The sequence below is a fragment of the Typopeltis vanoorti genome, chromosome 19 (assembly GCF_054136105.1).
Source record: "Typopeltis vanoorti isolate ZY-2024b chromosome 19, IOZ_Tvanoo_1.0, whole genome shotgun sequence".
In the NCBI taxonomy this organism is placed as follows: domain Eukaryota; kingdom Metazoa; phylum Arthropoda; class Arachnida; order Uropygi; family Thelyphonidae; genus Typopeltis; species Typopeltis vanoorti.
Genome location: NC_143567.1, coordinates 96,232,311 through 96,254,449, shown reverse-complemented (window position 1 = coordinate 96,254,449; position 22,139 = coordinate 96,232,311). Strand labels below are relative to the sequence as shown.

The following is a 22,139-nucleotide window of genomic DNA, read 5'->3' as shown; positions in this document are numbered from 1 at the left end:
CTCACGATTTTAATAATTATTCTGCTGTGGGAGATTATTAAGCAGGCATGTAATAACTGTCATGTTCTGACCATCAACACGTTCTCTTAACAGACTCCAGAAAGATCGATCTATGAGCTTTTACTATCATTTCTGTTTTGCCACAAAAGCGACATTGCTATAAAGATTTAAAAGCTATATCCCAAAATAGTAAAATTTGGGCTGAATTTCTCAGCATATAACTAACCTCTTCGTTAATCTAAACCAGTCTTTTTTATTATTATTATCAGGCGTAATTCTGTATGGTTATTTATGTGCTAGAAAAGATTTGATTATCTCAAACTGCACATGGAGAAACGTTCTCTGATAGATAGATAGACAGACAGAGAGAGAGAGAGAGAGAGAGAGAGAGAGAGAGAGAGAGAGAGAGAGAGAGAGAGAGGTGTAATGAATTATTTGGCAATGTAGCTATATTTCTTCATCTGGTTCAGCGTCTGATAGTTTTCGAGATTCGTGACGACCGAATTACAGAAGTGATGTTAGTTTTCTTTTGCTTCTTCAGTAGCTGAAGTTCAGACTCACTTATTAGAGGCTGTTTCCACAGGTGGCACTTCGGTGTTCGGCGGGGTGTGTTGCTGTTAAAAGAGAAGACGAAATATGTAAGATATTTATCAAAAATATATTTCTGATGAAAGTAACAACTTTAGATAATAATTTATCATTTTTTGAAAGGCTTACAGTGGCTTTTATGTAATCAGCGATTTCTTACATGCAGTGGATGTAGAGTTTATTTCAATAATGTTATTTTAATTTTTATTTATGCATGTCCATCTCTTCTTTGGTTTTTCTAACCTTTTACAAACTGGATTCAGATATTTGATCATCTATATCGTTTTATTATCTGGCATTCTTTCAGTACGTTCATTCACAGTATTATATTTTTCTTATGGCTGTCTAATATTTTATTGATTTTATATTATATTTCTTAAGTAGGTTTTCGAACTGTATTATATGGAAGTACAGTGTGTGATGCGTGCCAGAGATCAAGAGGAAGCCATGAAGAGAAAAATCAGGAGAGTGGTACTGAAGAGACAGCAGTGCTTGGCAGTGGAAACAGTAGTGGGGTGAGAGAGGAAGAGAGAACTCTAATATAAGAGGAACAGCGAAACGGGGGGAGCTCGGGTGGACAGGGAGACATGGCATTGAGAGAGAGAGAGAGTGAATGTTGAAAGTGGCAGTGAATGTGTGTATGCAGATGGGATATATTGCAATGTGGGTGGAGAAGTGGAGACTGAGGAGGTATATGTGGTTAGTGTTGATAAAGGTGATTTGGCAGGTGTAGTGGGGAAATCACAACCAACATATGATTTGGATAGGACTGGCTATAGACCTAAAAATGAACTGTTGTGTTTGTTTACAAATGCCAGAAGTATCAGAAAAAAAGGGGATGAAATGGTTTCAGTGATTGAGTTTATTCGTATCCAAATCATCGGAATAAGTGAAACATGGTTGAATGAAGATGATATCATAACGGGAATAGAAATGGAAGGGTACAGTATTTTTCGTGAGGATAGAAAGAGCAGGAAGGGAGGGAGAGTGCTGCTGGTGATAGCAGGGGATTTAAGTCCACATAAGGTAGATACGAAAGAGGGAAATAGTGACAATGGTTATGAGGCAGTGTGGTGTAACGTGGAGGTTGAGAGGAAGACATATTTAGTTGGATGCTATAGGCCTGGAAATGTGGAAGGTGGTGATGAAGAAATGTATAAACAACTTGGATTAGCGAACAAAGGATGGTTAATTATTATATGTTATTTTAATTATGGTGGTATAGATTGGAATGAAGAGATAGCATTTGGGAATAAGGAAAGTGAAGTTCTCGAGTTCTTGAGAAATACCTATCTCAGGCAGCATGTAAAGAAAGGCACGCGAGGATCAAGAGTTCCAGAGCTCATCATTTCATCAGAGGATGTAATTGTTAGAGGGGTTTCACATTTTCCTCCAGTTGGAGAAAGTGATCATGAAGTAATCACCTATGTTGTGGCTAGTCATATGCAGGCTTTTGCGAGGGAAGGATATATGTGGAATTATAAGGTTGGTGATTATGACAAGCTTAGGAGACAACTTCGAGCTATAACATGGAACGAGGAGTTGAGCGGTAAGAAAATAAATGCTGCATGGGAACTTACAAAGAAATACATAACAGCATCAATGTACGAATGTATTCCAAAGGCCAAAAGGCTGAATAAGGTTGGCGTAAAATGGATGAATGTGGAGCTTAAGCATGAAATCTGGAAAAAGAAAGTCCTTTGGAGGAATTACAAGATGAATAATGCTAATCAATCGCATGAAAAATATAAAGAACAAGCCAGGAGAGTGACTCAGTTAGTAAGAAAAACAAAAGTAGAGTATGAGCAAAAATTGGCAAAGAAGGCTAAGAAAAACCCTGAAGAGCTTTTTAGATATGTGGCAAGTAGAAGGAAGAATGATCGTGGAAAGATGAAGTTAAGGGATGAAAGTGGTAGAATGGTAACTGCTGCAGAAGACATTGTTGAGGTATTCAATGATCAATTTATAAAGGTGTTTCATCCTGATCACGGTGGAATCATGAGGAACTTAAGTGTAGAGGACATAGGAGAGGATAGCTTAATTGTGAGTGAGCAGGAGGTATTTGAGGAAATAAATAACCTTGACGTTAATAAAGTGATAGGATTTGACGAAATATCATCACGCATCTTAAGAGAATGTTCCAGGGAACTGGCAGTAGCATTGGCATGCCTGTTTAACAAGAGTTTTGCAACAGCACAGGTTATAAGGGAGTGGAAGGAGGGTAAAATTGTTCCACTGTATAAAGGTGGTGATAAGGCTGTAGCTTCAAATTATAGACCGGTCTGTATATCTGGAGTTGTGGTGAAGGTCCTGGAGAGATTGATGAGAAGCAGGATACAGAAATGGGTTGATAACAGCAGTATTCTCTGTGGTTATCAGGATGGATTTGTTAAGGGGAGATCATGTTTCACTAACTTACTTATGTACTATAAAAAGGTGACAAATACCTTGGACAGAGAAGATGCATATACAGTGGTGTACTTGGATTTTTCAAAAGCTTTTGATAGACTGCTACATGAAACGCCCTTACTTAAATTGAAAGAGATGGGATTGGATAACAGACTTCTGTGTTGGATCAGTGACTGGCTGTCAGTAGGTATCAGAAAGTTGTATATGAGGGTGCAGTATCTCGAAGGTCACCAGTGGTGTGCCACAGGGGTCAGTTTGGGACCATTGTTCAATTTATATGTTAATGATATTCGGTTTGGGGTTTGGTTTAACTAGTGATATCCAGCTGTTTGCAGATGATGCAAAACTGGGGAGAACAATGCACAGCCAGGCTGATGTTAATGCCTTACAAGAGCACTTGAATAGATTGCATGAATGGGCAGGTAAGTGGAACTATCAGTTCAATGTTTCCAAGTGTAAGGTTTTGAGATGAGCAACGATAGGATGCCAAGTATACACTTGTTGGGAAAACTTTAACAGAAGTAGAGGAGATGAGAGATCTAGGTGTGATGGTGGACAAGGACCTGAAATTCAGGGGCCACATTGCACAAGTTGTGAAGACATCACATCGAATAATGGCAATGATGTGGAGAACCCTGACATGCAGAAATAGAGAGGTTATGATTCCATTGTGTAAGGCCTTGATCAGGCCTCATATGGATTATTTTGCACAGATTTGGTCGACGGGTTTTCATGGTTACGAGGATATGTTGGAAAGGGCACAAAGAAGATTCACAAAGGTAGTCAGTGGTCTTTGGAATGTGGAGTATATGGGCAGATTGAGGGAATGTAAGTTGCAGAGCCTCGTGAATAGGAGAAGAGGGGGGGGATATGATTGAAACATATAAACTGGTCAGGGGTTGTTATCAGGTAGACATGGAAGAGATTTTTCATAGAATTGGAGAGAAGTAAAACAAGAGGCCAATGCTGGAAACTGTGTAAGGAGGGTGGTTGGTAGTGGAATGCATTACCTGAGTGTGTTGTGGATATGGACACATTGAATCAGTTTAAGACGAGGTTGGATGAGCATTGTATGCAGTAGTGAGTACCTCCCACGATGAGTCTTTGACTCCATGGAGGTCGGGTGTTCATAATCATAATAATAATAATAATAATAATATCTAATCTAGTCTGACCGTCTTTGTTGGTAGAATGAACCCCGTCTGTCTTTAATGGACTACAAATTCGAATCCTACTGAGACATGGATGTTTGTGAAAGTCTTCAGTTAGTAGATGATGTTTGTCCCTCCCTCCCTCCCGTGAGGATACCACCCTACTTATTGGAAGTATAAAAAGTTTTAAAAATTACCATATTTATTTTGTGGCAAGGGAATCTGATTATATAACTGACACTAACTCTTAACAGCATCAATGTATTCCAGGTCTATAACCTTTCGTGACGTAATTCACATTAAAAATAAGATGTTCATCTTATAATTATGCATAACCTGTATCATCTGATACTGTTTCTACCAAGGATCGTATTTATTTTGCACCTTATTTACTAACATGAGTAACATAGAAACATAGTAATATTGAAACTCCTATCATGATCCGTCTCTTTGCCGCCCATCAACTAAACTTTGCAACTCACACCTTTAACTCTCCTCACACTGATCATTCCATGGACCTGTTACTGGCTTAGTTACTCGTCTCTGAATCCGCTCCGCCTTCTCCTGTTCCCAAGAAGCCCAGGTGACCAAAGTATATTCTGTGCGTAGCCAAGATTTGGTCGAATCATATCAATGTCAATGGTTTTCATCATTCCAGTAATCCTTTGAGATATTTCTCTAACTTTTCAAATTTGCCTTTTAATCTTCAACTTTCTGTCCACCACTACCCCCATCCTTCGCTCACACAACTAATCTATTTAAATCATATTACAAAATATCTACATCACCTTTATTAGCTTTATTAGTATCATTTCCTATATCATTTATATAAAAACTGAACAATTGGGCTTAATACAGAACCTTAAAGCATTCCAATAGTTACTCGAATTTTTCCCCCCCTCTGCTCCACCATATACTATCTTCTGATATCTGTCAGTCAGCCACTCCTTATCCATGCAAACAGCCTCATACCATTTCCAATTTGCTCCGACTTATATAATAATTTACATGAGTCATTCTGCCAAATAGATTTGCAGAGACTAGCAGTATCATGTATCAAGTAGTCATTTTCTTTATCCGATTTCTTTGTCACTCTGTCATTACTAAAATGTGAGCAAATTACTAAGACAAGATCTACCTTTATAAAACAATGCCGCCTACACAGTATCTTATTCCTGTCACTCTTTTGTCATATTTTGTTTCCAATGTTATTCCTCTTCGCTGTGGCTTTCTATCCACATTACTCCATAGTATTACTTCGCTTTGTCAAAATGTACAGTACTGTATTAGTACGGGAGATAAAATCGAAATAAGACAAGACAGCGAAAACAAAGAGCAACACAACCACACTTGGTAACGTCAGCGTGATAACTGTTTTCTGTTATACGAGTAGAGTATAGCTATACGAGTGCTTTGAATGCGAACGTTTAACATTTATTTATTGCAATTAATGCTCATATTGGATTTTGTTGATACTTGACACTTGAAAAAAAAGTTATAAACTCAGAGACTCGTAAAGCGAGAACAATATGATGATTTAGCCTTCCTACTCGCCCTTTTTGCCTACGGTTTGTATTTCTCATTAGATCGCAGATGACTCTTTTTTTCTCTATATTTCCACCGCAATGTTTTTATTATTATTATTTTTTTTAAAGTTCCTGCTTTATATCACTACTTATCCATTTAATCCCTATTTGGTTTATTCTCCTGATCCTAGGTATGCAGTACGATTCTGCGTCTCTCAAACATTTCCACATCACATTCACTACTGACATTCTCTTCATGTAGTTCTTGAGTCACAGCACAGCTCTAATCTGCGTCCAAAGTCTGTTATATAGTTCGCCCACCATTTCTAGATCCCTTCTTGGCTTGGTGCCAAGAATAGTCGATTCATGCTGAAGGGGAGAAAGAAATGAAGGATGTACGAATTGGTCGCCAACATGCGAAATCACGTGCTTTCTTGTCTGTCGCTGTACTAGTACTACTAGCTTGATTTTTGTTGTTCTCTTTTTGCATTATTTTTTTATTATTAATTTGTATGATGGATCCAATACAGTCAACAAGTTCTATTGTTACACGTTTCAGTAGCTCTTGCAAAAGAATATTGAATAATGTGCTGACATTCTGCGAAAAAGAATCGTCAGAAGGCCGTCTTCTTGTTCCCCTTTCTCAAGTCATAAAATGCAAGTGCAATTGCGGGCGTATCGGGGTCGACTGTTAAAAGAATTCGTAGGGAATCAAAAGGTGAAGGTAAGCCAAAATTTAAATCTCCTAAAAAAAAAGCGCCAGAGAAAGAAAACCATCGAAACCGTAGCTTTGAATGATTTTGATGTAGACGTTATAAGAAGAGCTATTCACGAATTTTACGTGGTCGAGAAAAGAGTGCCAACTGTTCCGAAATTGATTCCTGTGCTTAAAGAAAAAATTAATTTTCCTAGGAAAAGAAAAACTCTAAGGAAAATACTTCATGAAATCGGATTTTGTTTTAAAAAGTCCCAGAATAAAAGGAAACTTATCATGGAGCGAAGTGACATTGTTTTATGTAGAACGTAGTATTTGCACGTATTAACACTCTACGTACATTTTTCCAACTGTTATACAAGCAAAATAGTTACACTTTAAAAACAGCAATGTTCGTAAAAGAAAAGCTAAATTTTCCGACCTGTAATAATAAACAAACTCAGTTTGTTTATTATTACATCCCAGAAGACAGACTGATTACCCTATTATCGGAATGGATTCTCCTTTTTCTGACATGCGCAGAAGTGTCGAGGGACCTCAAATCGGTGGGCGAACTATAATCACCAGCTTTGTAGTTCCACATAAATCCCTTCTTACCTGAGAACAACTTCCCAGAACAAGGCAACATGGTTACTTTTTCAGATGGGAGGCAAGGTGGTCGCTGTGGTTATACCAACGAAATATGCGCGCGCACATTTAGCGTCTTTGCGTGTCTTTTGGAAAATGCAAAGACGCTATTTTTTTATGCATTATTAAAAATTTAATCTTAAAAGTCATACATCGTTCATATATTACGAATAATTTTGGTAAATTTTATAAAATAAATGGAAAAAAAAAACTTTTCAAGATGTTGAAAATATTATGAATTAAGTAATAATGGTGATGGGGAGTTGTAGAGTGGTGCGCCCTCTCTCGATAAGTCTTTGGATTTATTATTTCTTCTCTGTAACTATTGCAATTTGTCATGCTATGATTTTTTTTTAAGTGCTGGCATGCAGAATCGTTGTAATTTGTGTTTTTCAAACAGAAATCTCAATTTTCAAACTTAGAGGAAAGAAAGAAACGAAAGAATATTATGGAAATTAACACAAGGCCTCACTCTATCATCGTTATTTTTACATGAAATATAATTTCTAAAAAGAAAGAGAAAACGTAATGACACTTAAATGGAAGGACAAATGGAAGTACTCGATACGAAGACAATAGTAATTATATAATTATTGAAGAAGTCAATATCGATATACATAAAAAAAGTCATGACAAATAAAACAGTGCTAGCAAAAAATAAAGAAATAACTAAGCAGAAAATGTAAGTGCAATATACTATATAAATAGACTGGATTAAACTAAATAACACGTCGTGAAAGCTGATATTATAATATGGTAATGAGGCCTGATCAATAAAGAAGAAAAGAAACGGAAATAATAGTTACTAAAATGAGATTTTAATTTGGCAGTTTAAGAACCATTTATTCTGCGTTATTAGACGCGTTATTAGTTGACTATTGTCTCTGTAATCGGTATTTTAACATTGTTTACAGAATACGAATAAACACGGAAATAAAACTCTCTTTTTATTGCGCAAGACTAATTGCGAATTGTCTAGGTCAGGGGTCGGCAACCTGCGGCTCGCGAGCCACATGCGGCTCTTTGGATGTGAAGCTGCGGCTCTTTAGTTCCATACGCAAATATTATTTATTTTATCAAAAAAAAAAAAAAATTTAAATCGTTCTGAATCGATTAACGAGGATTAGGCACCGATTCTATCTCTCAGCCACTTGTACTCGCTTTTCACCGCACCCCTCCCCCGTGACACGCATCGTCACTGTCGTCAGTCCGTCGGAAGCTCTCGAATGACGCCGTCGTCGGATGTTTCTATGTAGGTTTTAATTCGCTTTCGACGCAAGACAATTTGGCGTCTTCACTAGTGCTTTGGCTGTGGCTCTTTAAAAAATTTTGTGGCTCTTTAAAAACTTTGAAATTTTGTAAATTGTAATTTTTGACTCTTCCGACTCAAAAGGTTGCCGACCCCGGGTCTAGGTTATTTCAGGCAAAATCTCGGGAATAAAAATATCTCGCAGAGGCAGGAAAATCGAAGTTTATACTTAAAAAAATTGACTTATTATTATTATTATTATTATTATTATTATTATTATTATTATTATTATTATTATTATTATTATTATTAATTGTTATTATTTATTAATTATTATAATTATTAAAAATATTATTATTATTATTATTATTATTATTATTATTATTATTATTATTATTATTATTATTATTATTACATATACGGTATTTCCAGATTTCATATTCCTATTTTAATATAAATTATAAATTGAGAAACAGTCAGGGTTAAAAGTAGACCATAAGGTTATAGATTAGTAATAAACTATTCAGTGAAAGGATAATTAGTATTTGTTATTTATTTTTATAGCCAAACAGTCAACCAAGCTTATTTATGAAACGATACATTTTTCGAAACTAAAAACTTAAAATTTTTAAATTTAAGTTAAAAAAAAAAACATTTCTTTGTTATGTAGATGTGAAACAATAACGGCGATTACCCTTTCTCTGAATAAAAGATTCCATATTAACTGGGGATTCAGTAGTCCACGTTAATTAGTCAGTAACGCGAATTAGTGGTTCATATATACTGTATATGTATATATTATATTTTGCTATTCTCATAATTGGCCAAACTTGGTTATTTTACAAATGCCGTAAAAACGTATTTATACATAATTATTTTACTTATTTAATTGCAGTAATTTAATTCAAAATAAAGTTAATTTATTCTGCAAAATGACGTTTTTATCTTCGAAATTATCTTATCTGTGCTGATTTTCCATGCAAAATGCGTTTCCTAATATTCAAAGCTTCATTGTGGGGATAGGGGTATTATTTTGGTCAAAGGGAAAGATTCAAAATATCTACCCAGAGATGGAGAGATATTTATTATCAAAGTTTAAAAATTCAGTTGTCGTAGAAGTTTATAACCTCCTTCTGTCTGTCCACACTTTGTTAACCTGACCTAAGATGGCCGTGGTTTGTGTGTGTGTGTGTGTGTGTGTGTGTGTGTGTGTGTGTGTGTGTGTGTGTGTGTGTGTGTGTGTGTGTGTGTGTGTGTGTGTGTGTGTGTGTGTGTGTGTGTGTGTGACTCCCATGCATGAAAGATTCCTTTAAACTCCTGGTACCTTATCCCATCTCCAATATCCACATATCCACATATGACGAAAAGGCCAAGGATTTGCAGCGAATTGGTATTTCTAGAGTCCCAAATGTGTGTGTGTGTGTGTGTGTGTGTGTGTGTGTGTGTGTGTGTGTGTGTGTGTGTGTGTGTGTGTGTGTGTGTGTGTGTGTGTGTGTGTGGAAAAAATGTAAAATAACAATTTATACACTTTAGTATACGAATTTACTATAAGCTCATAGTGTTAGCTATATTTCAAAAAAAAAAAACGCTCTAAACCAATATACATTCATACCATGGGTGAGCTAAAGATTTTTTCTACTTTTTAAAATTAATTATATATATATTTTTTAATTTTAATTTTATATTTTTTTTTTACATATTCCGGAAACCGCTCTAGAGAACAAACATGATAAGAAGGACGGTAATGTCACACCGCGCGATGAAATCATCTCTCACCTAAAGACAATCTTAAACATCCATGCCCACAACCTGTTGGTTGGAGAGCCGATACGCCAACCACTCTCGGCCAACCAGGTCAGCATCAAAATTCGTCCACCTTCCAGGCGGAAAAATTTTGATAAAAAATAATCATTCGGGATCTTTATCTTTATTGAAATTTGTCGTATCATCTCAGATTTTGAGGTCGAAATGATATAAAATAGCATAAAAAGTACAAATCATACAAATGGCAGTAAATAAACTTACAGTACATGAACTTATAGATTCTTTTCATATTTCATAATTGTCTCGGATTATTTCCGTATTTACTTTTATATTTTAATATACAATAATTTAACATTAAGAACACTGACATAATCGAAAAGCGTAGATGTATTTTGTATGTGTCTATTGACAGTTGAGAAGGAATTCGCTTCAAAATTAAGGTAACCCTACGTTGCGATTCTGGCAGGACAGTCCCGATTTTGACGACTTGTCCAGCTATCATCCGGAAAGCTGGAGGAGCCCCAAAATGTCTTGACAAATTGCCCCGTTTTTACTCACCAAGTCATCATTACATGATTATCAGCACGTGTTATGATCCATCGAGTCGTTTCCGACTCCTGGCGATTCCAAGAACATACACTCTCCATTCCGATTTGTCCATGACCATGTCTTTCAGAACCTCCAAGCACCCCAGTTGCTTCTTTAACTCCATCCACCTATCTAATTCTTGGTCTTCCTCTTCTCTTACTTCCATCAACTTTAGCAAGCATCATCATCTTCTCCAGACTGTCATTTGCTCGTATAATATGTCCGAAGTATGACAATTTTTGCTTGATGATCATAGCTTCAAGGGAGCAATCTGGCTTTATTCTGTCTATCACTGTTTATTGGTTTGCTTTGCAGTCCATGGTATTCTTAGTGAGCGTCTCCAAGCCTATAAATCAAATGCATCTATCTTTCTTCTTTCACTTTTTCTCAGGGTCCAACTTTCACAGTTTACTTTCACGATTCTGATTTTTGTTGTGAGGCTAATATCTTTATCTTTAAAGATGTTGCTTAAATTTATCATTGCTTTTTTTTTTCCGAGTAATAATCTTCTTCTAACTTCTTCCGTACAATAACCATCTTTATCAATTCGGGATCCTAGGAACACAAAATTGTTAACTGCTTCCATTTTCTCCCCATCTATTTCAAAATCATTAAGTTCACATGTTGCCATAACGTTTGTCTTTTTGAGGTTAAGTTTAAGACCATATTTAGCACTTTCTTCTTTAACGTTCATAATAAGTTCCTTAAAATCTTCTTTGCATTCTGGTAGCAAGGTGGTATCATCTGCATACCTCAAATTATTAATATTTCTTCCACCAGTTTTAATTCCAACTGAAGACTCCTCCAGCCCTGCCATTCTTAAAATGTATTCGCTGTACAAGTTAAACAGGTACGGAGATAAAATACATCCTTGTCGGACCCCTTTACCTATTGTGAATACTCAATTTCTCCAAGATCTGTTCGGACAGTAGCTTCTTGTTCATAATAAAGATTCCTCAGAAGGATAATGAAATGCTCTGGGACTCCCATTGTTCTTAACACATTCCACAGTTTCACATGATCTACAGAGTCAAAAGCCTTGCTATAATCAAGGAAACAAAGGTAGACATTCTTGTGATATTCCAGTGCTCTTTCTATTATCCATCTCACATTGGCGATTTCATCTCTTGTATCTCTGCCTTTTCGAAATCCTGCCTGTTCATCTGGTATTTCTCTCTTCATGAATGGTTCCAGTCTTTCCTGAATGATCTTAAGTAAGACTTTACTTGAATGAGAAATCAATGCTATAGTTCTGTAATTTTCGCACTCTCTGGCATCGCCTTTCTTCAATACAGGTATATCAACAGATTTTTTCTATTCCCTAGGCCATGTAGTTGTGATCCAAATTCGCTGACATAGAGCTGTTAAAATTTTAACTGCCTCTTCTCCCAGGGCTTTGAGCAGCTCAATGGGTATTCCATCTGCTCCTGGTGCTTTCTTACTGGATATCTGTTGCAGTGCCCACCTCACTTCACTCTCTACTGGTACTGGTTCCTGCGTATAATTCTGCTCTTTAAATTTCTCAGTAATTTTGGAGTCCTTTCTGTAAAGGTCTTCTGTATACACTTTCCATCTTTCTTTGATGTCTGCAGCTTCTGCAAGATATACTTTGTGTTTACTTTTCAATATTATCACCTTGGCACTAAACTTGCCTGTTAGTTCTCTGATCTTTTTGAAAAGATCTCTTGTTTTTCCTTTCTTGTTTTGGTCTTCTATTTGTTGGCATTCCTGGTTAAAGTATTTTTTCTTGTCTCTTCAAGCTTGTCGTTGAAACTCTGCATTCAAATGCCGTACTTCCTGCAAATTTCCTGTGGCCTTCATTTTCATCCTTTCCTGAGCAGTTTTGATGGCATCTTCTGACAGCCATTTGGACTTCTTCTTCTTCTTACAAACTGTTGGAATATTCTTCTTTGCTTCTGTTTTAATTATATCTTTAATCTCTTCCCGTAGTTCATCTGGTCCTCTTTCACACTTTAATCATTTTAATTAATTTCATTTCACTTTAATTTCATTTTAATCTTATTGCAATAAGATTTCATTGAATGTGTTGAATCTGTTCTGTATGTTAATATTGTATTCCTTCCGAGTTTGATCTGGACACATCATAAAAACTAGTTCTACTTGTGGAAGCCCTCTGTTCTTCCCCAGTTGCATGATGGATGCCTTCAGGCCCGGGGGTCTTACCATCCAGCACCATATCGTACTTTCTCAGTTTTGGCATGTTCATGGAATGTTCTTGGCAAGGTACAGAGGTGGGTTGCCATTGCCTTCCTCTGGAATATTTTTAGACTTTCCAGTATCAATATCAATGCATATCAATATGTTATGCATATTGATATGCATAACACTGTTCGCATATGCAGTAATATATTAAAGCTTGTTGAGACGAACGTTGAAAGTTTTTCTGGTTTTATTTTTCGTCAAACCTTGTTTTTATAATTTAACGACTTAATACGTTTATTATTATATTTTTTATTATAAAAATGAATAGACAAAAACGGAAGTGTAACCTTTTAATACTGAGATAGACAAACTTGTCAGACTAATTTCCATTTTTTCATACTTAAAGTTTCATAATTTTATAAGGATCGTCCAGATTTATTTAGTATCTTATCGTCTGACAAGTACAGTAACTGGAAATGTTACTTTTATACATGCTTTTATTTATTTATTTTTTTTTTTATAAATTAATAATAATTTTAATAGTCTGAATTAAAAAAGCACCTTTAAGTTAAAATACTGACGTATTATTGATTGTTAAAAGAAATTTTATTCCACAACTACAAAATGTAGTAGTATATATTTTCTTTTTTTATTACAAAGTATAAAGTGTCTTGTGCCATATAAAAATAGTCATATTATTCATAACGCAGATAGAGACCTTTATTATGGAGTCTGTGTTTCGGTGATAATATTAATGTAATTGGTGAAAATAATTTAAGATTTAACATGATTTCTCATGGCAAACGCAGGGGCGGCTCGTGAATAGGCACTGCAGAACCCCCAATTTTTTTCGATATATAAATATCTTTATTAATTTATTTATATTTGCTTGTAAATATTTAATTTTATCATCAACAATCCCATACAATTCTCTTATTTTGTATAAAAAATAATAAAAATCCATCTTGTAGCAGTTAGCAGGGCGAAGGACGCTAATAGCACTGTGTTTACCACAGTGTCATATTGCTAGTATTTGCTGCGTACATCATAGTGAGATGCGAGCTATTAGCGCAGTGGTTCTCACACTTTTTGTCTGGCGGCACACTAAATTCAATAAATAAATTTCACTGCACCCCTAGTATTATTTGCTTTTTATAGAGAGTCAAGTGCCGATTAATTGATTCTGAAAGACTCGCATATATAACCCATAAATAAATTGATATTACAGATACTAAAGATATGAAGGAAAGCGTGTTTAAAAGAAAACAGATTTTATTTAAACTAAATTGGTTTATTTTCAAACAACCCAAAAACATACAAAACAAAAGCTATTATAAAGGTTCAGATAATAAAATATGAACTTAATGTGAAATATGTGCCTGGTGTTGTTTGCATATTTCTTTGATATTAGGCCTGTTTTTGAAAGACATTCTCATCTCATTTTCAAGGGCCTTTAGTCTTTCTCGCTTCTTTGTTTTAATATTTACGAGTGCAGAAAAATCCAGTTCACACAAATAAGATGTAGAAAATTGCAATAAGATGTTCAGTGCTTTGAATCCTATATTGGGGTACTCCTTCATAGTTGTTATCCAAAATGAATTCAGACACATTTCTGAATGCTTCAATCTCAACGTACGATCGTTACTTATATCAATTAATTCTTCGGTTTCTATAAGACTTAACTTACTCATTGCTGATGTTGACTCTACAAATGGATTTCGAATCCAATCGTATAAATTGACTGAAATGTCTGGAAAATAATGATCAATTTTTTCTTCTAACGATGTTAAATGACTCTAAATAAGTTTTTATAGATCAGTGTTCTTACATTTTCTGGAGGCAACTTTAAGGAACATTTCTACATTGTTCGTGCTTAATTTTATCTTCCACATTTTTATTTTATCTTTAAAAGCTTTAATTTTATCTGTAGATGTCAAAATATTCTCAGTTCTTCCTTGCATGTTGGAGTTCAGCTTGTTCAGATGATCGAATATGTCTGTTAAATAGGCTAGTTTGGAACACCAAAAATCATCTTGTAATAATTTATAGAATTCTGGTCTGTCTTCATTTTGGAAAACATTAATATTTCTTCTTTAAGTTCAAAAAAAAAAAAAAAAACGATCCAATACGCGACCTTTTGAAAGCCATCTTACTTCGGTATGAAGAAGAAGATTCTTGTAATGAGATTGCATCTCTTCACATAGTCCTGCAAATATTCTAGATTTTAATGGTCTGGGCGTGATATAATTAACCACCTGAATGATTTCTTCTAATACGCTTTTTAATTCCAAGCCTATTGTCTTTGCCACCAATGATTCACGATGAATGAAGCAATGAGTCATTATAATGGTCTCATTTTCTTTTCTAGCAAAGGAAACAAACCCTTTTGTAATTCCAACCATAGAAGGTGCACCATCTGTACATATATCCACACAAGTTTTCCAAGATAGACCATTTGTATTAAAATATATGTTCATTATATCAAAAACATCTTTTCCCGTCGTAGTTTTTTGGAATTCCTTGCAGCATAGAAATTCTTCGATAATTTTATCATCTTCAATGAATCGAGTAAAAACAAGTAAGTGTGCTTTACCACCGATAGCAGTTGACTCATCTAACTGCAAACTGAAAAATTTTGATTCGATTATTCTGGTTATAACTGACTTTTCAATATCGACTGACAGATCATTAATATGTCTACTCATAGTATCATTTGATAATGGAATCTTCTTTATTTCTTCTTCTGCCTCAGTACCAAAAATTGTTCTCACATCAAGGTTTCGCCGATAGTATGAGGCTTCATTTCCTTCGCAGTTATTTCAGCGACTAAATAACTCGCTTCTTGAACTCGGTCGGAAATCCTAAACTTTCTTACAAAACTTTTACTTTGTTTTTCTTGTAATCTTATTAACTCTTTGAAATATTCAGGATTTTTATTCGACAAGTTGTCATGTTTTGTGGAGAAATGTCGCAATAATTTGCTAGGAACCGTAGCCTCATTTGATAGAACCAAACCATACAAAATACACTTAGGTCTGGGAATTAATTTATCACCACACCACGTAAATCCCATTTTTAGATAGCTCTCTTGATATAAACGGGTTTTTACATTCTTTTTCATTGTTCCCTTTTTACATGAACTTATTCTTTCTGTTTCTGTTGTTTTATTAGTGTTTTTTTTTTTTGTTGCTGAACGTTAAAAATAGTCAAATCTTCATTAATGCAAGTATCAGTTTTTGATAATTTATTAGTGCGAATTGGTTCGTTAGCTTTGCTACAAGTAGACATTTCTTGATCGTCAGAATCTTCGCTTCTTCTTTTTTTAAGGAAAAAATTATTCATGATTTTGAAGGGCATATGTAACTTTAATATTTTATTTAAAAATTTATTTCAAGTAAATAATTTTTTTCCGGATGGAAAAAGGAAAAACATTTGTTTACGAAAACCTCTGCTCACTGAATTTAACGACTTTAATATCGTACTTCGTTACCGATGACAAAAGACTCATGATTTTTGTTTAGGGGAAATGATCATATATAATACTTGTCACACTGAACATAGAAATACTAAAACAGACAGCAGGACAACTAACCATTCATTAATTCATTTTCCCCAGTATTTATGTGCCGTCACATATCTAGTTACTACGACACGCGGTGATCTAATGAAATCCCAGGATATAATATAAGAGTGATACAAAAAAATGATAATTTTTATATACGCTTCATTCATTAAAATCAAAATATATAATGTTTTTGTTTTTGATTTAGTTATTTGTGGCAATTGAATATTTTGCTTTTTTCAAATAAACGATTCAAAATTTCGCGGCACCCTTGTGGCATACTTGCGGCACCCAGTTTGAGAACCACTGTATTAACGTAATGCGGCGCAGTGCGTAATGTCGGCGTAATGCGACATTACAATTAAATCCTTTAATTACAATTAAAGGATTTAATTGTAATGTCCAAAAATTGTAAATCCATTCCTTTAATTACAATTAAAGGAATGGATTTTATTTTTAAGTAATTTTGAATTATACCAACCTGTATAATTTTATCGATAATAAACAATATTTTTTCAGGTTTAATTTTTTTTTTAATTTTACCATAATTTTGATATTTTCTCCAAACACGTATACACTGTACTTACAGTGTGTATGTATATTTGGAAAGTTGCAGCACCCCCACGATTTTAAGCCTCGAGCCGCCACTGGTCAACAGCATATCCACCCAACTGAATGTTCTGTTTCTGCAAAATTATTAAATCAATACGCTATCACTCAATAGCATTGATGCTTTAATCATACGAGTTTTACCAATCTGCTTTTTTTATTACGTAATTGTGATTTAATGGAGAAAATGTTTTATGTTTCTACGCCACTAATTTCTGACCTTACTTTTTTTTTTTTTTTTTTTTTTAGAATGGCTGACGAAGGATAATTTTAGCGTGACATTTCTCCAGTGCGTTGGGTTATCACAACAACTGGCTACGTTAGGAAAATCGATCGCATCGATAAGAAATCAAGGACTGAGCTTCATAGATCTGTCGTCATAAATGTCCCCTCTGGGAAGAGCCGTTCACAATCTGTCAGAGTGAAATTTTAATTTTGACTCGAAGTTATTTTAAGGTGATGCATTATCATCCAATGCCCGTAGCTGTTTTCGTGTAACTCGACAGTGACACGAAGTATTTGTTAACGGCACTGAGACTCTGAATGTCGTAATTGTATTTGAAAAGTTTATCTGCTGTTAGCAGTGACTTCAGGGTGATTCCTCAGTAAATATTCAGCAACATAAAGTGCATGGGGTTACAAATGATTGTAAGGCTATTCGACTTCAGTTAGAAGAGGCGTGAAGTAACAAAATACGTGATATAAACAGTAGATCGATTTAGTGTTTAATGTCCAAGCAAGGAAGTATATTTGCTTCCCCCCTTAATCCTATATATACATAGAGTTTGTAGAGAATAATATATTAATAGTTACTCTAATTAAAAACACAACGTTTCATCCTAATTACATACGATTTTTCCGGGTATAACAGTGAAAAACAGAGGTGATAACCACTATGCAGTAGTGTCAGCTTTGTATGTGCACAAAAGTCTAATGATTTTAAAAATATTTCTAATTGCGCGGTGCGTTATTGAGCACGTTGGTGTGTTTACGTATTTACGCACACGTATTTGACTGACGATGACTAGGACATATTCCGACAAATCGATATTTATATGATATGGATACCATACACACACAAAAAAAAAAAAAAAAAAATTCTAGTTCAGTGGAAATGGCGTTTGCTTTCTCAGCGCTAGGCTATGTGAAAAGAAAGGTGCAGGTTCAATTCTAGTTGCCTACTAGAGCAACTTTTTCTAATCCTTCTTTTGACCAGTTCCCGAGTTAGTCGATCTCTGGTACGGCAACAGGGTCGACTCATAGGTCGGTTTTTCGGGTCTCAGACCGAGGCCTAGAGCTCATAGGGCCCCACATTTTCAAATTTCTAAGATAATTTGATAATAGAATTTTTGATGTTTCAGAGAAGTATTGATATGGGAAATATTTTAGTATATAACTATATATATTTAAAGCTTGTAAATTATGTTTAATAAAATTACATGATTTTTCGCTAAAAATTATTTTTTGCAAATATTTTGGGACCCCATTAATAACTTTTTCCCGAGGCTCCAAAACCTTCAGCCAGTCCTGTACAGCAAGTGGAGTTCCGCCCCAGAAAGCCAGGTTTTTCGTTCCATAAAATCAAGAAAATTGACTGTAGAACCCACAATATTACAGACAATGTTAGGGTTAGGGACCACGAGATGGCGACACTTGTCAATCGTCTCTTCATCAGATGTCGCTTATAAGTAGATAGTAGAACATATGAAAATCAGACCAGTAATTCTGATTAGCTATCAGTGGAGATTAAGCTGCTCACTCAACTCCAAAAGTTAGATTGGGCTAAAATGGCCTAGCCTACTTCCTATTTTGCTAATGAGCTGATTCTATTTTAATTAATTAATTAATTTTTTATTTATTTATTATTTTATTTTATTTTATTATTATTATTATTATTTTTTTTTGCCATTTCTAAGGATTCTCGAATTCTTCTCTCGGTTATGTCATATCAACGGTGTAATAGTTCAGACATCCCATAACGCTTCATATGTCATCGAAGCATCTTGTGGGTCAGCTGAAGAAAATATATGTGATGACAAAGGTGAGGCCTTACTACTTTGATATTCAAAATCTTCGACGTGTTCTTCAATACGTTGGTTGAAATATTTATCTGTCTGTTCCATAATAAGATGATTTGCATTCGCATCTAGCTGGTAAACACCAGAATATTTTAATGGCTCATGTCGGTTTTGTGTATTGGAGTGGTGATCTCATCCAGATAAAGGGGATGAATGCTGTTTTGATTTTATGTTCTCTAAGTATTCTTGCAATTTTATGGAAATGGAACTAATTCAGTGAAGAGACTATGGCAGACGACTGCTGCTATCACCTGGTATCTAACCCTAGAAAAATAATACATCGTTCTCTCAAATAACGTGGATTCGGGTCGACGAAAGCCTTAACTTGAATCGAACTTAAATCTTTTTTCGGGCGACCAACTCTGTGGTCGTAAATGTCATTTCCACAGGGCCATTCATCTAATATATATATATATATTTTTTTTTTTAATTTTTTTTTTGAAGATTTAAGTAATGTAAATTGTCTAATTGCACTTGATAAAAACTTGTTTACAGCGGAGTACTCAGATTTACATTTAACTTACCGTGTAACAATTCAGATGAGAAAAATAAACTCAATTTATTTTGTTTTCCTGAATAATCCTAATAAAGACAGTTTTTTCTTTAAGAATTAGGTACTTTAAAAATCGCAAGAACATTGCGACATTAACTCTTTTGGTTGGTTCGAATCCCGTCTTGTAAGTTAAGAATTTTTATAAATCTTTCAAGTGAAGTTGAAAGTCGGTCGACCCACTTTGAAGTCGGTCGCATTCGCTGGTGGAAGGATTTTTATCACGAAAAATTGGGTTTTTCATCCTTTCAGTCATAATATATACTTCCTCGCAGCCTTCGATCATCAATAACTATTATGCGTATTGGTGGAACACATACATTTTACATGACATTCAAATTTAAAATTGCATAGGACGACACATGAGCAGTGGTCTGACAATATGTGGTATTTATTATTATTATTATCTGAGACCTCCAGGAAGTCAAGGACTCATCAAGTGAGGCTACACATCAGCCAAACCAGTTGTCATCCTATTCTATCCCTCTCGTCCGTCCTAGGACGGGTTGAGTCCCCTCCTAATGAGGGGTTACTGACGTATTAATGCAGCTGGTTCGCCACTCCTCTGCTGCATCCCCTAAGGGCGATATTCATGACTATAATCCGTTGAAAAACCCCAGATAAACTGGGGAGAAAAACTCTGCTGTCCACGCCCAAGACCGGCTTACTTGGCTATGGCTGAGAAAGATCCTTGAGCTCCTCACGTCGTCGACGGGAATCGAACTTAGGACACCTTCCTCAGGCATATTGTTGTGAAGCGCAAAACCACTAGGCTAACCGCGCGGACCCAGTTGTCATACCTTCTCTTAAATTCATTCACTCGATGCACTCACTGCTTCTAAAGGCAAACTATTTCGCTCACTCACTGCTTCTAAAGGCAAACTATTTCGCTCACTCACTGTTCTGTGAGAGGAAAACCTAGCTCTTACCCTTTTCTTGACTGTGAACTAACTTAATTTCCATTGATGTCCTTGTGTTCTCTCCGCCACCTTCCATAAACGAGAAATTTCATCAGATGATATCCTATAACACCATTCAGAAGTTTGTAGACCTCTATCATATCATCCCTCGTTCTCCTGTTAACAAGAGTCTGTAGTCCGCATACTCGTAATCTCTCCTCATAATCTAAATCCCATAATCCGGATATAATCTTTGTAGCTCTTATCCCGTTGGAATCCAGAGAACCAAATCTGCCCACAGTAGTCTATGTGCGGTCTTATTAAAACTTTGTAAAGAGGCAAAACGACTTCCTTATCCTTACATGACGAGGTTCGTTTCAACATCTCATTTATCCTTTGAGTTGTACGACCATTTGTAACGTGACCTTTGAAATTCAAATTCGTATCCACCGTTACGCCAATATCATTAGCCTCATCAGTTTCTCGTAGTATAAATCCTGCCAAGAAATTTCTTTAATTTATTTAGATAATTTAATTATTTGAATGCGTTTTAAGTCATTTGACTGTATCTCTGCAATTTTAGGGAAAAGTAAATTGCACAGAATAATATACTGACTTTGGACTGCCTTGGTTGCTTTAACATAAACATCATGATTACTTTTATAATTATCGCTTGCGATTGCCATTGGCTCCACAATTATTTATCCTTTGCAGACACGCAATAACATCATTATCCATCGCAGCGTGCCTTCTGGTAATAGCGGCCCTCTTGACAGTAGCAATAACATCCATGAGTCCAAGAAGCGTGTGAAGAGTTTTGATTTCAAGATTGCTTATTGTGAAATAAATAGTAATATTAAAAAAGTTCTGTAAGCACTACTGATGAATGAATGAATCTGAGTGCTTAAATCACGATATACTTTTGGTTCCTTAACTGGATCCTGTATGTTACTGAAGAAATTCTATTCAGTAGCATTAGCTAACATAGAAGTTCTAACATTAGAAATCTAAGTAGGGAGTGCCTGTGTCAACTCATAATAATCTTGATTAATGCTAGATCAGCGGAAAGAAGGCTTCTATAATATTTTCTGTAATTTAGTCAACAGTTATGCCTATTTTAAGGAGATTTCTTAGTAAGCTGATCTTTAGATCAACTTTTATTCTGCATAAATCTCATGTTTTTGATGCTGAATCTAAGCAAAACCTATAACAGAACATATGCACAATTGCATTCCATAAGTTAAGAAACAAAGAAAAATTGCGACAATTTTTTTGGGGGGGGGGGTCCCGGAAGAGGACCATATGAAAAGCAGATACATTATGTAAAAAGTGACGCAGAATCTGGTCATCGTGTACAAATGAGTGGCGCCATCAGCAGTTTATACAAATGAGTCACCACAAAAAAGGCCTTTTGGAATGGTTTTAGATTTCGTGTCTGGAATAAGAACAAGACATTTTATGATAGAAAAATTCTTGGATATGGCCGCAAGACATCATTTAAATAATAAATACAGATATACAGCCATTGTAAGACTAGTAGCCGGCCAAAGTCAGTTGGAGGTGGTCAGATAGTTCCATGTGAGTCATTCCGTGATTTACAGACTGTGGAACCATTTCCAACACTCACAGAAGCATCTCTGAGATACAGTAGGGAATGATCA

The 22,139-nt window shown here is 35.3% G+C and overlaps 1 protein-coding gene across 1 annotated transcript in view; it reads right to left on the bottom strand.

Moving 5' to 3' along the window:
* Positions 1 to 288: 288 nt before the first annotated feature.
* Positions 289 to 22,139, bottom strand: part of LOC150096376 (uncharacterized) — a 192,795-nt gene continuing 170,944 nt past the window's right edge. The window contains exon 8 of the mRNA XM_090409046.1: positions 289 to 614. Coding sequence (XP_090265172.1) covers positions 558 to 614 — 57 coding nt within the window. The 3' untranslated portion in view covers positions 289 to 557. The remainder of the gene's footprint in view (positions 615 to 22,139) is intronic.